We start from the raw sequence: 14,698 nt of genomic DNA on the forward strand, positions 1-14,698 counted from the left end.
TTAAAATATACTTTTAGGGTTGGGGATTTAGCTCAGTGGTAGAGCGCTTGCCTAGGAAGTGCAAGGCCCTGGGTTCGGTCCCCAGCTCCGAAAAAAAGAACCAAAAAAAAAAAAATGCTCTGAGTCGCAGTGGATTGCAAGAGCTTAGAGAAAATATACTTTTAAAATTTTATTTATTTATTTAATGTATGAGTGCCCTGCTGCATTCACACCCACCTGCCTGAAGAGGGCAGACATGGTCCCCCTCGACATGGTTGTGAGCCACCATGTGGTTGCTGGGAATTGAACTCAGGACCTCTGGAAGAGGTAGCCAGTGCTCTTACCCTCTGAGCCATCTCTCCAGCCCTGTGTTTGTTTGGAGACAGTTTTAACTACATATCCCTGATTGCCCTTGAGCTCCCTATGTAGAAGAGGCATACCTTAAACTTAGAGAGATCCATGTGCCTCTGCCTAGCAAGTGCTGGGATTGAAGGCTTGTGCCACCGTATGCAGCCAAGTGAGAGTTTTAAGGTCACAATACCAAAAGAGCAGAGTGTCCCACTGCTTTCTTTTACAGTTGAAGAACAGAGATTTCAGACGGCCACACTCTGTAGACCGCGTAAGCACTGAGATGAGACCTGTTGCAGACATCCTTGGTTGGCAGGACTCTGTGTGAAGCAAGCCTCCGCGAGCACCTGTGGGAGAGCGGCTGCCTGCTCGTGGGTGTGCGTTTGGAAGCTAACAGTGAGATCTGGTTTGCATTTTGATTTGGTGGGAACGAGCCGCCCACCAAATGGCTGCGCTTCTGGCCAATGGAGGAGACACTTGGTACTAGAGGCCGAGAAGACGCTTTCTCCAAAAAGAAAAAAGAAGAAAATCAACAGGCCTCTACGACAGGAAACAGGGCATTTCAAGCTGTTTCTGGTTTTTGAAAATAGGGTCATATAAGGAGAGCCAAAGGCAGAGACTTACACCCAACCAAATACAGAAGCCAGGGACCCCTGTGGATGAATTAGGAAAAGTCTGGAAGAAGCTGAGGAGGGCGACCCTGTAGGAGGACCATCGGTCTCAAGTAACCTGGGCCCCAGAGAGCACTCAGACACTGAGCCACCAACCAGGCAGCTGCTAGAGGCCCCCACACATATACAAAAGAGGACTTCCTGGTCTGGCCTCAGGGAGAGAAGAGACACCTAACCCTGGAGAGACTTAAGGCCCCAGGGAGTGGGGAGGTCTGGTGGGATGGGGGTGGGGACATCCTCTGGGAGACAGGGAGGAGGAATGGGTTGAGGAACTGTCAGAGGGTGGGCCGGGACGCGACTGAAGTGTAAAAATAATAATAATAATAATAATAATAATAATAATAATAATAATAATAATAATAATAATTAAAGAATAATAAAAACAAAACAACAACAACAACAAAAACAAACAGAAAAACCAAAAACTCTGAATTCCAGAGAGCAGCCTGTAAGCACTGTTAGAATAAAACACAAGCTTAGAACGGTTGTCTCTGGAGCCCGGGGAAGGAGGTTTGAAAGCCAATACCTTATACAGATGCTGGATCTCGATGGCGTTTATGTGACCTGCTGGCTCGTCCTGCAGGAAGTCCCCTTTAGAAGTTTTCTCAGGATCCCCAATAACCAACAGTGGCGGTATTACTGGAAAGGACTTCTTGCGCCAGAGGGGACACTGCACGAGAAGTTAACCTTCATACTCACTGCTTATGTGGTCTTTCTCTTGTGGGAGACGCATGTTGGCGGATTAGACCCCTGCCCCCACAGGCGGTTTTACTTGCTGAATCAAACACGTCATGGCACCTGGAGAAGTTAGCCAGCTTGCTAATGGATTCGCTCTGGGTCACTGCCTTTCAGCCTATAATCCTGGGCACTCAGGGAGGATCTAAGGAAAACAGCCGTGTTCCCTCCCCGCTCTTGACTGCCCTTGGACAGCTGCCTTACCAGCAGTCAGGTTCTTGCGGGGAGAGACCTGGATGGGGATGCTGGAGTTATATTTGTCTGCTTCTCCATACCCCAAGGAAGAAGACAGAGCAGACGCCTCAGGTCCTCACTGTGCCCATAGGTGAGCCACCACAGGCCACTGTGGAGGCTGAGTGAAGCACAAGGAGCTCATGTTTGTAAGAAAAACGTAGTCTGGATTTCTGGGATTGTCCAGAGAAGCCGTGGCCCTACTGCTGACACACTGGGTGATCACAGAGGCCTCAGAGGGCCTCTGCTAATGCAGCTCAGTGGAGAAAGGGGGTGTGAGAACTCTGGCAAGTCGGGTTCTGATGTTAGCAAGTGGGTGAGTTCTGTGGGATAAAGCAGGGCCTGGTATTCAACAGACATACCCTGGATGGGATGGCCCTGCCTGTCTCATCCTCGAGTCCAGTGCGTCAACTGGGGGTGGGGGGGGGGTAAGTTCAGAGAAACCGAGACTGGTAAATTACGCTCCACTGCCAACCGCAGGGTGACTGATAGTTATGAGGTGAATCCAGGGTAGAGACTGACTGGTGTCTGAGATCTTAATTAGTACACCAGTGCGAGGTGAAGGAACGAAGATGACAGATAGAAAGAATTTAACATCTGTCTGTAAAGTAGCAGACTCAGAACTTACCTTGGCAAAGATGTACCAAGACTTAGGCATTCCGATCTTTCTTGGGAAGAGAGACTCCACCAAAAAGGCTACCAGGCAGTACAAGAAGGAGTCCAGCAAGAGCATCACCAGCACCTGAGTGAAGCTGAAGTCGCCCCAGACGCTGCCCATGTTCCTCCATTGGATGCCTGTGCCTGTTCCAAAGGAGGGAGACGGTGGCTGTCTGCGTGTTGGCAGCTCTGCTCGGTCTACAAGATTCGGCAGTCCTAATCTAGAGGTAAGGGCTAGGGGGAGTCCTGAGAGCTGAAGTCCGCACTGGACTTCAGAGTAGGGTTCTGATGTTAGCAAAGCATGGTGGCGGCGGAGGCAGCAGCAGCAGCAATGCATGCACTTACCAACAGGGTGGGAAGGTGAGTGGACAAGGCACCCCCATTTCCCTCAAATGACATTAAACTGAGGCCAATGCTAGAGTGTGCTCCCCCCTGGGGTAGAGGTTCTTCCTCTGCACCTCATCCTCACAAAAACACCCCCACAAATATATCAAAGCCATGTCTCTTACTTGATGCTGGCCCCGATGACATTTATAAGCAATACTAGCCACCACGGGGGTTTTTAAAAATATCTATTGTAGGGGGACCAGGGGTTGGACCTATGACCTCGCACACACTAGGCAAGCACTTCACCATTGAACTATACCCTCAGTCCTTCCCTCTTTTTGTATAATAGACATTTCTGAGGCTGACTATGAACTCTTGTTCCTCCTGCCCCAGCCTCCCTAGTAGCTGGGATTACTGGCATATGCTGGGAATTGAACTCAGGACCTGTGGAAGAGCAGTCAGTGCTCTTAACTGCTGAGCCATCTCTCCAGCCCTGACGGAGAACTTCTTTAAATTTCCATTTTTCATCCTTTTGCTCATTTGCAGGGAAGTGGCGTGTGCGTGCCTGTGTGCCTGTGTACCTGTGTGCCTGTGTGCATGTGTGCATGTGTACCATGGCATATATGTGGAGGTCAGAAGCCAGCAGGGAGGAGGTCAGATCTCTCCTTCCTTCTACCATACATACTCTGAGGATCAGACTCTGGGCATCAGATGTGAAGGTAAGCAGCTTTAACCACGAAGCTATCTCACAGACTTTCCAGGTCTCACTCTGTCTCCACTACTGACTCCCTAGTATCTTTTAAAAAGAGATGATGTGGGTCTGGAGAGGTGGCTCAGCAGTTAAGAACACTGGCTGCTTTTCCAGAGGTCAGAGGTTTGATTCCTGCCACCTGTACGTGTATTAGCCGTTTGTCTGCTTATTCTAATTACAAGAGCAAGTTTCTAGCGAGGAGAGTGAGTTCCTCAAACATTCTGAACATAAGCAGCCTGACAGCTCAATGTGAAATGTGTGTCTTCTCCCAGCCCAGCCTGTCTGTCCCTTTTTCTTGGGCATCTTAATTGCCATGTGGATATTTTGTTATTTTTCTCAGTGGGGCTAACAAAGAACAAACGGAAACCGTAGGAATTTTTGAAACAATCAAAGCTGTGCAGTTCAAGGCTGACCTTCTCAGGCATCTGCTACAGTTATGGAAAGCTGACTAGCAGTGTGTTCAAAGGGTTGGTCTTCGGGGAGTTGGCAGAAACTTTGGCAGGTGGAGCTTAGCAGAAGGTGGGGTTTTTAAGGAGGTTGGGCTTAACAGGAGGTGGAGCTTAGGAGGAGGGACCTTTTATGGGGTGTGGCTTAGTAGGGGTGGGGCTTAGCAGGAGGTCCTTAGATTTTTGGGGGAGTGTTCTAAGAGAATATGAGGGAGGGTTGGGGATTTGGCTTAGTGGTAGAGCGCTTTCCTAGCAAGCTCAAGGCCCTGGGTTCGGTCCCCAGCTCCGGGGGGAAAAAAAAAAAGAAAAAAAAAGAAAAAGAGAATACGAGGGGCTTGGGGATTTAGCACAGGGGTAGAGCGCTTGCCTAGCAAGCACAAGGCCCTGTGTTCGGTCCTCAGCTCTGGAAAAAAAAGAAAAGAAGAAAAATAAAAGAATATGAGACTTGGATCATTCTGTTTTCTTGTTCATTTCCTGGTAGCTTGCTTTGCTGTGTACTTCTCTCATGAAGTGCTAGATACCCAGAGTTCCAATGGAGGCCACCTAATCTTTGACTAGAACCTACAGATTTGTAAATCAAAATAAGTCTCTTTACAAGTTAATTATTTCAGTATTTCATCATAATAACATAAGGCTGATTAATACCATTCCCTAGAGAGACCTGTAAAAGAGGGGGGGCACCACAAGCAGTAAGACTAATACATGCTAAAACTACATTATCGGTATAGTTGGAAATGTTTTCTGAGCTTCTAATCATGAAGTTATACATTTTAGATCTACAAAATTGTACAAGTATATAATTTCCTACTCATTGTTTCCAAACAAAGTTACTCTGTTGCCCAAGCCTAGATGGAATTCCTGGGCTCCAGGAATCTTCCTGCTTCGGCCTTCCAAATAGCTGGGACTAAAGGTTTACCATGCCGACATGATTGGGTCCCGTTTCCTTTCTTTAATGTGCTTTAGTTTCCCTCCCCATATCCACATCTATGCTGTAAGGTTTTGTTTGCTTGCTTGCTTTTAGTTTTGATTTTCAAGACAGGCTTTCTCTGTGTAGCCCTGGCTATCCTAGAACTCACTGGACCAGGCTGACTTTGAACTCAGAGATCAGCCTCCCAAGCACAGGGATGAAAGACATGTGACACCACCGACCGGCTTATGCTGTAAGGTTTGCCAAGCACGCTCTGTATCTCTTTAGCATCCCACATTATGATATAAATCTCAGAACACTAAATGGACAGACACGTCAACTGTGTGCATTTGGAGATGGAGGGCGGCCTTGTCCGTTTCGAAGCAAGTAGGCATCCTAAGTAGAGCTGGAGAGAGATAGCTCTTACCTTCCGCTTCAAACAGAGAGATGAACCGGACTCCCATTGCCATGGCAACATTGGAGAAGAGGCAAGAGAGTATCTTCTGGGAGTAAGTCCGCTGGTGGTAACTGAAAGTGATGTACATGTAGGGAAGGTAGGTGAAGAAGAAGACGATGCCGCCTATCACAGTTCCTACGTGGGCTGCAGATTCAGAGGGGAAAAATGGTGCATTAGTAAGTTACCGTGACCGAAACCTTGTTTCCTGCCATGAGAGAAAAGTCTCTCTGTGATTGGGTCAGGATTTCAGAAAGGAAGCAATCTTTTTTTTTTTTCTTTTTTTCTTCGGAGCTGGGGACCGAACCCAGGGCCTTGCGCTTGCTAGGCAAGCGCTCTACCACTGAGCTAAATCCCCAACCCCTAGCAATCTCTTTTTATACTTGCCTTCTTACTAGTGAAGGATGAAAACATTTACGGTATTTTAAAAAGTAGCTGGGTGTGGTAGCGCCTGCCTTTAATTCCAGCACTCAGGAGGCAGAGGCAGGTGGGACTCTTGTGAGTTCAAGGCCAGTCTGGTCTACGGAGTGAGTTCCAGGACAGCCAGGGCTTTCCAGAGAAACCTTGTCTCAAAAACAACAAAAGCAAAACCCCTGTATTGACTCCTCTCCAAAGGGGCGTGGCAGACCTGTGTAGCATCTACTCAGCCCTCTGACAGCACAGCGAGCGCGTTGTATATGTCATCTTCACAACCTCCCCACTCTGCAGAGGAGGAAACTGGGGCTTAACTCTACAAAATATACTAATTGGCTTACTGTCATAGAGCTATCACTATATAAAACCATATCATCTCTGAATAGAGACAGTCTTACTTTGTTTGTTTTGTCCAGATCAAGAGACAGGGTTTCTCTGTGTAGCCCTGGCTCTCCTAGAACTCTGCAGACAAGGCTGACCTTGAACTCTGCCTCTGCCTCTGCCTCTGCCTCTGCCTCTGCCTCCTGAGTGCTGGCAACCAACGGTCTGGATGGGTTTTTACTCTTTTTTTTTTTTTTAAATCTCCTTTTGGATGCTTTATTTTTCTTCATAACTGTTTTGACTAGACCTTTCAGCAAAATATCCAATGGATGTGGTAAAAGTAGATATCCCTTGGTTTTGTTTCTGGTATTAGGAGGTAGTCCTTCAATCTTTCACAATTAAAAATGTGGGGGAGGGGTTGGGGATTTAGCTCAGTGGTAGAGCGCTTGCCTAGGAAGCACAAGGCCCTGGGTTCGGTCCCCCAGCTCCGAATAAAAGAACCAAAAAAAAAAAAATGTGGGGGAGACATATATCTAATCAGGTTAATTTCCTTCTATCCCAGCTTACATCTCTCTTCCTTTTTTGTTTAATAATAAATTCAATTTTAATTAGAAAGCCTCTATAAAGCATTTTCTAACCCTTTCTCTGCACCATGTGACAGTAATAGATCTTTCTTCATGCTTAAGTGCTCGCATCAAAAATAAAACCTCTGGATTAGAAATTTGTGGTGGGGGCTGGAGAGATGGCTCAGTGGTTAAGAGCACTGACTGCTCTTCCTGAGGTTCTGAGTTCAAATCCCAGCAACCACATGGTGGCTCACAACCATCTGTAACGAGATCTGATGCCCTCTTCTGAAGACAGCTACGGTGTAAATAAACTCTTAAAAAAAAAAAAAAGAAATTCATGGTGGGCTTAAGTCTCCAACATTTAGGACACCCTCAATTCCCCGGTGACCGGCGAGAATTGAGAATTCTTGAGCCACTTTGAACATCTGGATATATGGTGTAAGTTCACTTAAAACTAAGAATTTCTACAAAAATAGTCATTTTGCTTATTAAAATGTTTCAGAAGATCAGGCATGCGGAATGTGCCTTTAATCCCGGCACTCCAGAGGCAGAGACAGGCAGATCTCTGTGAGCTTAGAAGCAAGCCAGGACTACGTAGAGAGATCCTCTCTCAAATAAAGAGGTTTCGGGGAGGCACACAGACCTCCAGGGAGCCAATGAGTGGATGCTCTGAGTCTTCGAGAAAACTTAATGGTAGATGGGAGCTGAGCACCAGGCTTTGCAAATCCCGACCCAAGGATTGGCCAACGTGAGACGTGACAGCGGCATCAGGCCTTTGGTGACATGCTGAAACTGGGGCTCCCCTTGATAATGCTGGGTCAGAGGGTACAGAAGTTGGGGCCAGCACAGCTCACTCTGGGTACAGTCATACTCTGTGAAGTTGATGTGGAATCTCTCTTCCTTTTTAAAAAAAAAAATCATGATTTTTTTTACATCAACTAAGATGTATGTATATGTATTTTTCCTTCATTTTAAGTGGTGCTGACTACTTTCCATATGTCGAACCATTCTCGTTCTTCGTTCCCCCTCCCTCTCTCCCTCCTTCCCTCTCTCCTCTTCCACTCAGAAGTTCATGCTATGTGGTCCAGGTGTAGACCAAGTTGAACTTGAACCTACAATTCTCCTGCCTCAGCCTTGTCAGCAAGGGGTTACAGGGACCAAGCCCAGCAGACTGGAAAGCTAGTCATATTACATTCAGTTTTGTCGAGATTCTTATTTTGACAGAGCCTTACTGTAGAGCCGAAATTGGCTGATAATCCCACTGCCTAAGAGTCCAAAGTGCGAGATTACGAGTCAAATTCACATTCCTGGGATGAATCCGATTTAGCATGGCACTTAATTCTTTAATATGCTTAATTTGATCCACCAGTATTTTGTTGAGAATTTCCCATAAATTTATATGTCAGATCACTCTATAGTCTCTGAAAAAAGATTTGACATTTTTATATTCATTATGTATGTGAGTATTTTGCCTCTGTGCGCATGTGTGCATACAAGTGTGTATCGAATCTATGCTTGGTACCCACAGAGACCAGAAGAGGGCATTGGAGTCCCTGGAACTAGAGTTGCAGATGGCTGAGCCATTGTGTGGGAGCTGGGCACCAAACCCAGTCCTCTGCATGAGGAGCGAGTGCCCCCACAGAAGGACCGAGAATCCTTGCCAACTGTAAAATCTGACCAAGGATTAATATCCAGAACATATAAAGATATCAAAAACAGGCAAAACAAAACAAAACAAAACAGATGACACAGTCAAATAATGGGCTTAAGATCCAAACAGAGAGGCTTGGGGAGATGGCTCAGGAGTTAAGAGCACTGACCGAAATAATGGGCTTAAGATCCAAACAGAGAGGCTTGGGGAGATGGCTCAGGAGTTAAGAGCACTGACCGCTCTTCCAGAGGTCCTGAGTTCAAATCCCAACAACCACATGGTGGCTCGCAACCATCTGTAATGGGATCTGATGCCCTCTTCTGGTGTGTCTGAAGACAGCTACAGTGTACTCATATATAATAAATAAATTTTACAAAAAGATCCAGAGACTTCTCAAAAGAAGAAAAAAAATTACTAAAAAATATCCTAAAGGTAATGCTCATTGTTTCTAGAAATTAGAGAAATGAAAATCAAAACAACCCAGTCAGAATGGCAACGATCAACAACTGACAGCAAATTGGATTGGTGCCAAGGATGTGGGGTAGAGGGAAGCCCCATTTACTGTTTATTCGATTGCAAACTTATCCAGCTGTTCTGGCAATCTGTGTGGAGAACTGCCAAAAGGCTACAAATAAACTTACCACTACGACCGAGCTAACCCCCTGCTCCGCACATGGCCAGAGGACATCCTACTCCACAGCCTCTTTCTTGGCCCTGTTCACTGCCATTTCATCCACAGTAGTCGGGGAAACAGAAACAACCTAAATATCCCTCAACCAATGAGCAGATAATGAAAATGTGTTACATAAGCACTACGGAATACTATTCAACTGTAGAGGAAATGAAGTCATTGAATTTTCCTTTTTTTTTTTTTTAAAGATTTATTTTATGTATATGAGTACACTGAACCTGTCTTCAGACACAACAATAGAGGGCATCGGATCCCATTACAGATGGTTGTGAGCCACCATGTGGTTGCTGGGAATTGAACTCAGGACCTCTGGAAGAGCAGTCAGTGTTCCTAACCACTGAACCATCTTTCCAGCCCCTAGAATTTTCTTTTTAAAAATAATTTACTTATTTTATTTTTTATATACATTGGTGCTTTTTACTGCGTGTGTGTGTGAAGGTTGTTGGATCCCATGCAACAGGAATTATAGTCAGTTGTGAGCTGCCATGTGGGTGCTGGGAATTGAACCCTGGGCCACAGGAAGAGCTGGCAGTGCCTTTAACCACTGAGCCATCTCTCCGGCCCAGAAGCCATAGAATTTTGAAGTAAGTGGATGGAACTAGAGAAGATCACATTGAGTGAGGTAAACTCAGACCCAGAAAGACAGATGTCGTGTGTTCTTTCTCACCTGTGGTTCCTAGTTCCAGGTCTTCAGAGTAACTGCAGGAAATAGGAAAGTAGAAGTTCTCCATGGTGAGGACAGCATTGTAGAGGGAAGGAGCAGGATATGAGTGAAGAGGGAGATGGGAAAATGGGTGGGAGGGGGAGGAGTAGTCACGGAGAAGAGACAGATAAATACAGAAGTAGAAAAAAGAGGATAAAATCATAGCAAGGATTTCTAAAAAGAATCATATTAATATCCATTTACCTAATATTGCATATAATAATATAATAAAAGTTTGTGGGCTGGAGAGATGGCTCAGTGGTTAAGAGAACAGACTGCACTTCCACAAGCCCTCAGTTCAATTCTCAGCAACCACAGGGTGACTCACAACCATCTGTAATGGGAGCCCTCTTCTGGTGTCTCACATACATAAAATAAATAAATAAATCTTTTTAAAAAATTTAAAAAGTTTGCATGTACATATATAACTTAGATGAAAAATTCCCATCTGGGCTGACAATGTTACTCCCAAGAGCTGTAAGACTGACTAACAGAAGTCCACCGCCAGGCATGAGTAGCCCCCTTTTGAATTGTTGGTCAGGATCGTCCAAGAGACTCCCAAACACTATAGGTCATGGATGTTGCCCTTGGTTGCCTCCCTGAGACTGAAAGCCAAGTCTCTATTCCTGAAGACATCATGGGCATAAGTCTCAGAGGATCCAAGCTGGGCCTAACCTGAGGACTGCCTCGCTTTCATAACAGAATGTGCTATGAAAGTTTCCAAAGGAAGGAAGCAACCAATATTCCTGCACAGCTAGGATGCCTATGAACTACAACACTGACCAGCAGGACACACTGACCCTAAGGGTGCAGCCATGGCACACATACCTCGGCAGTAACCAACAGCTCCCTAAGTGGATTTGAGGCCCATTCAATGAGAGGAAAATTATGCCTGGTACCGGAAACCTAGCCAACTACCCAGGGCTAGTGAAGTCACCCATCACGGAGGAGAACTTACACTTTGCTAAACTAGCATAATTCCTAACTTCACTCTAAATACACACACACACACACACACACACACACACACACACACACGTCCGTTATATATGGATTTTATATATACATATACATATACATATACAGATAAGTCTCACCCTTCATCAAAGGGAACATCAAAATGGAGACCAGCACAGAAACCCACAACCAATCAAAATGAAGAGAACACTAGATCTCGTGATGCCAGACAAGGCTGATACATCTACAACACAGCGTCAAAGGGAACGGGAATTAGAGACTGCATCTTTTAGGAATGTCAGAAAAGCTAAACCCATGACGTCTCATAGACATCAATGCCTAACCCTAAATAAAGATGACCCGATAGACAGCTAGCATGGAGGGGGGAATCTTTGTTTGTTTGTTTGTTTGGTTTGTTTTGTTTTGTTTTTTCAAGAGATGGTTTCCCTGCATAGCCCTGACTGTCCTGGAACTCCCTTTGTACACCAGGCTGGCCTCGAACTCACAGAGATTTATCTGCCTCTACTGGGATTAAAGGTGAACCACCCCTCTCCCCCACCCTCACCCCACCCCCACCCTCACCCTCCACCTCGGCGACAGCACTTTCTTTCTTTCTTCTTCTTCTTTTTTTTTTTTTTTTTAGGTCCAATTGGTAAGATATAATTGCCCACTTAAACATACAAAGCCCGGGCTGGGGATTTAGCTCAGTGGTAGAGCGCTTGCCTAGGAAGCACAAGGCCCTGGGTTCGGTCCCCAGCTCCGAAAAAAAGAAAAAAAGAACCAAGAAACATACAAAGCCCGGTACCATCCATCCCTAGGAACATTGATAACAACCTGTAAATACACAGAGCACAATTTTAACATCACCTGCCATGGCTTCTAACCCTCTCCCCGTCTCCTCTGTCCTGCCTCTTCCTCTCTGTCGTAGTCTCCTCCCGACAGCACTTTCTTGATGTTCAAAAGTTTTAAATTTTTCTGAGATGCAACTATCAGTTGTATCTTTTATTGGCTGCACTAAGAAGTCATCGCGGAATGTAAAGTGCTTTTCTCTTCTTGTTTAAAAATATTTCTATTTATTCTTTGAAACTTCCACTCGTGTATTTAATGCATTTTGATCATACCCACGCTCCCTCACTCCACCCACTGGGCTCCCACGGGGACACGCTCAGCCCACGCCCCTCCTGCCTTCATGCCCTCTTTATCTCTTATATGTTCTTATGCATATACATGCGTGTTCATGTGGATTTACATGCATATGTATGTGGAGGCCCGAGGTTGACAGTGGGTCTCTTTGCTAAGGATCTCTCGCCCACCATGGATCATTAATGCTTCTGTTTACTTCCTCCTGGACGGATTAGGAGCGGATGGTATCCATGCCCTTACATGCGGGCCCTGAGGGATTGAACCTGGGTCATTCCGCTCACACAGCAAGCATCTCCCCAACTGAGCCAGCTCCCTGCATATTCTTTTAATGTGGTCTATCACTTACATTCAAATTTATAACCAGTAGGAGCCAACTTGAGTATATGATGCGTGTAGCTCTCAAAGTGAATTCTTTTGAAGACAGACTTCCAGTTATTCCAGCGTCCTTTGTTGAAAAGACCTCGTTGTCAAAAACCGGCTGGTTACCAGTGTTGGGCTACATGATCTGTTTTTGCCTTCATTCGTCGCTTGCCCCCAGTTTTGCTTCCTTCTGATTATGACTTGTGTTTCCGACATCATTGATCATCTTTGATTTCTAAATGTCTGCTTTCTCACCGCACTTGGCCACGTGTTTAACCTTTAAGGCTTCAACCTTGAGGACTCCTGAGGCCCAGGTGTAGGTATGTTCTAGGTTCCCTGACTTGACTAGCGCCCTCTTGTGCTTGCTATAAAGCCAGTGGAATGCAAAGTTTGAACCACGTGACTTTCACAGACTCCTTTTCCATGTTGGCAGAGTCGGTATTCGCCGGGAGTCACGCGTTAGAGCGAGCTATTTGATACAGAGCATGCACGAATGTGAACGATAAGCCGCCTGGCCCGTTGGCATCACATTTCTTCCTAATTCTTATACCTAATTCTTTGGGGGGGGGGGGCTGCTGAGATCATTTTCTCTTACTTTTTACCTTTTTGGGGGTAACTCACAGTCCAATTCTTCTGCACTCTGATTTGACTCTGCTTCCTGTCACCTCCATCCTCTCTGATTCACAAACTCATGTACAAAGGCTTTTCCACATAAGACCTCCAACAGAACCCAATGCACAGGGAGTCCTTTACGGTGTCTTAGAAACCCCTTTACTGTTGTGCCCTAACTCCACGATCCTGACCTGGAGGACTTCCTGTCTGAAATGCATCACGCTTTCAGTCTTCTAAACCGAGATTCACAGGCACTGGAAAGACGGCAGAGGAGTGAAGAGTAGACTCTGCTCTTCCGGAGGACCTGAGTTTGGTTCCCAGCGTGGGCGGTTCACATCTACCTGTAACTCCAGCCTCAGGGAATCCAAGGGTCTCTTCCGGGCTCCAAAGCCCAGTACCCACGTGGCATACACACATAGAGATGCACAAATAAAAATATATAAACCGAAACATTATCTCCCTCAGTTTGAAATTATTATATTTATTTATATGTGTTTTAACAAGGCTTTAATAGGGAACAGAATTCTCCCACTGCTGAGATGACCGTAAGAGGGAAAGCTTGGCAGCGGAGGAGTAGTAAGAGCCTCGTTCTGTAAGTCATGGGAATGACGGACAGAGCTTTCAGAGAAAAGTCATTAACATCCATCAACCGAAAATGACGTCAGTACTTAGAGAAAATGATGTCAGTACTCACCTCTTTGGAAGAATGTGCTCATCATGAATGCAAAGAAAATTGTGGCGATGGCAAAACACATTAGAAAAATAAATATCAGGGTAGGGTTACTGTTCCTGAACACAGCCACACCGTTCATCTACAAAGCAACCGCACATGCGAAGAAAGCGTGAGGGCCCCATAAAACACTGTGCAAAAGATTGTTTTTAATTTAATATTATACATAGTTTTTTTTTAAAAGGCAATCATCTGATCTACCATCTGCTATCATTTATAAATTGTTACGAATATTTTTTTCAGGGAAAAATAAGTTTGGATTTAGTTTTTGACCTAATGTGAATATTTTTTCTCTTGGGGGGGTGTTTATCTTGGGCATTGCACTGAGGACCTTGTATTCCCTTGACATGTGTTCCACCACTGAGCTACACCACCAGCATAAGTTTGATTCATTTGTGGTATTATCCGTATTCCTGTTGTTACTTTGTGTCTTCTGTTTTAACACTCTTTGGTTATTTCTTCTGTCTGAAATATTTTCCCGTTTAGTCTGGGTTTTCTTGCCTTCACCACACTGACACAATGTTCACAGTTTGGGAGTGAGCTTTTATATATCCAAGTAGCGGGTTAGTAATGTCTGCAGGCAAATGTTACCATCACACTCCATTGACACCATAAAAAACAACCCACGGTGACGTGGAAGTAAAATAAATAATGTTTTACTAAGTGTTTTCAACCATTGTGCAGAATGAAATTAATGCTTTCAAGCCTGTAGAGATGCATTTTGTGAGCCTCGAGTTCCTAAATACTAGATTAGGTCAGACAGCCAGGAGGGTAACCCTTGCAGTTTGGAGGTAAAGTTGAAGGTTAACACAAATTCAAGATCAGCCTGGCCTGTATGGTGAATTCCAGGCCAGCCAGGGTTCCACAGTGAGCCTCTGTCTCAAAAGGGAAAAGAAAAAAAGGGGGGCAGGGGAGATGGGAGAGAGTGAAGAATGCTTCATTTCCCAATTTCAGCAAACACCTCTACACATTCCTCAACGCCTGTATCACCCACCCACACCCGATTCTTTCCTATCCAGTCATGGCTCACCGTATTCTAAAGAA

The 14,698-nt window shown here is 45.3% G+C and overlaps 1 protein-coding gene across 7 annotated transcripts in view; it reads right to left on the reverse strand.

Annotated features, from left to right (window-relative positions):
• The window catches only part of Abca17 (ATP-binding cassette, subfamily A (ABC1), member 17), a 94,498-nt gene that overhangs the window by 52,367 nt on the left and 27,433 nt on the right, over nt 1-14,698 (reverse strand). For all 7 annotated transcript variants that reach the window (XM_087570192.1, XM_087570190.1, XM_087570188.1 and 4 more), the window contains 4 exon segments: nt 13,619-13,736; nt 5,480-5,653; nt 2,593-2,765; nt 1,525-1,668 (listed from right to left, as the gene is read on the reverse strand). In XM_087570192.1, the coding sequence (XP_087426318.1) occupies nt 1,525-1,668; nt 2,593-2,765; nt 5,480-5,653; nt 13,619-13,736 (609 nt within the window).

Source organism: Rattus norvegicus, chromosome 10 (genome assembly GCF_021556685.1).
Source record: "Rattus norvegicus strain SHRSP/BbbUtx chromosome 10, alternate assembly SHRSP_T2T, whole genome shotgun sequence".
In the NCBI taxonomy this organism is placed as follows: domain Eukaryota; kingdom Metazoa; phylum Chordata; class Mammalia; order Rodentia; family Muridae; genus Rattus; species Rattus norvegicus.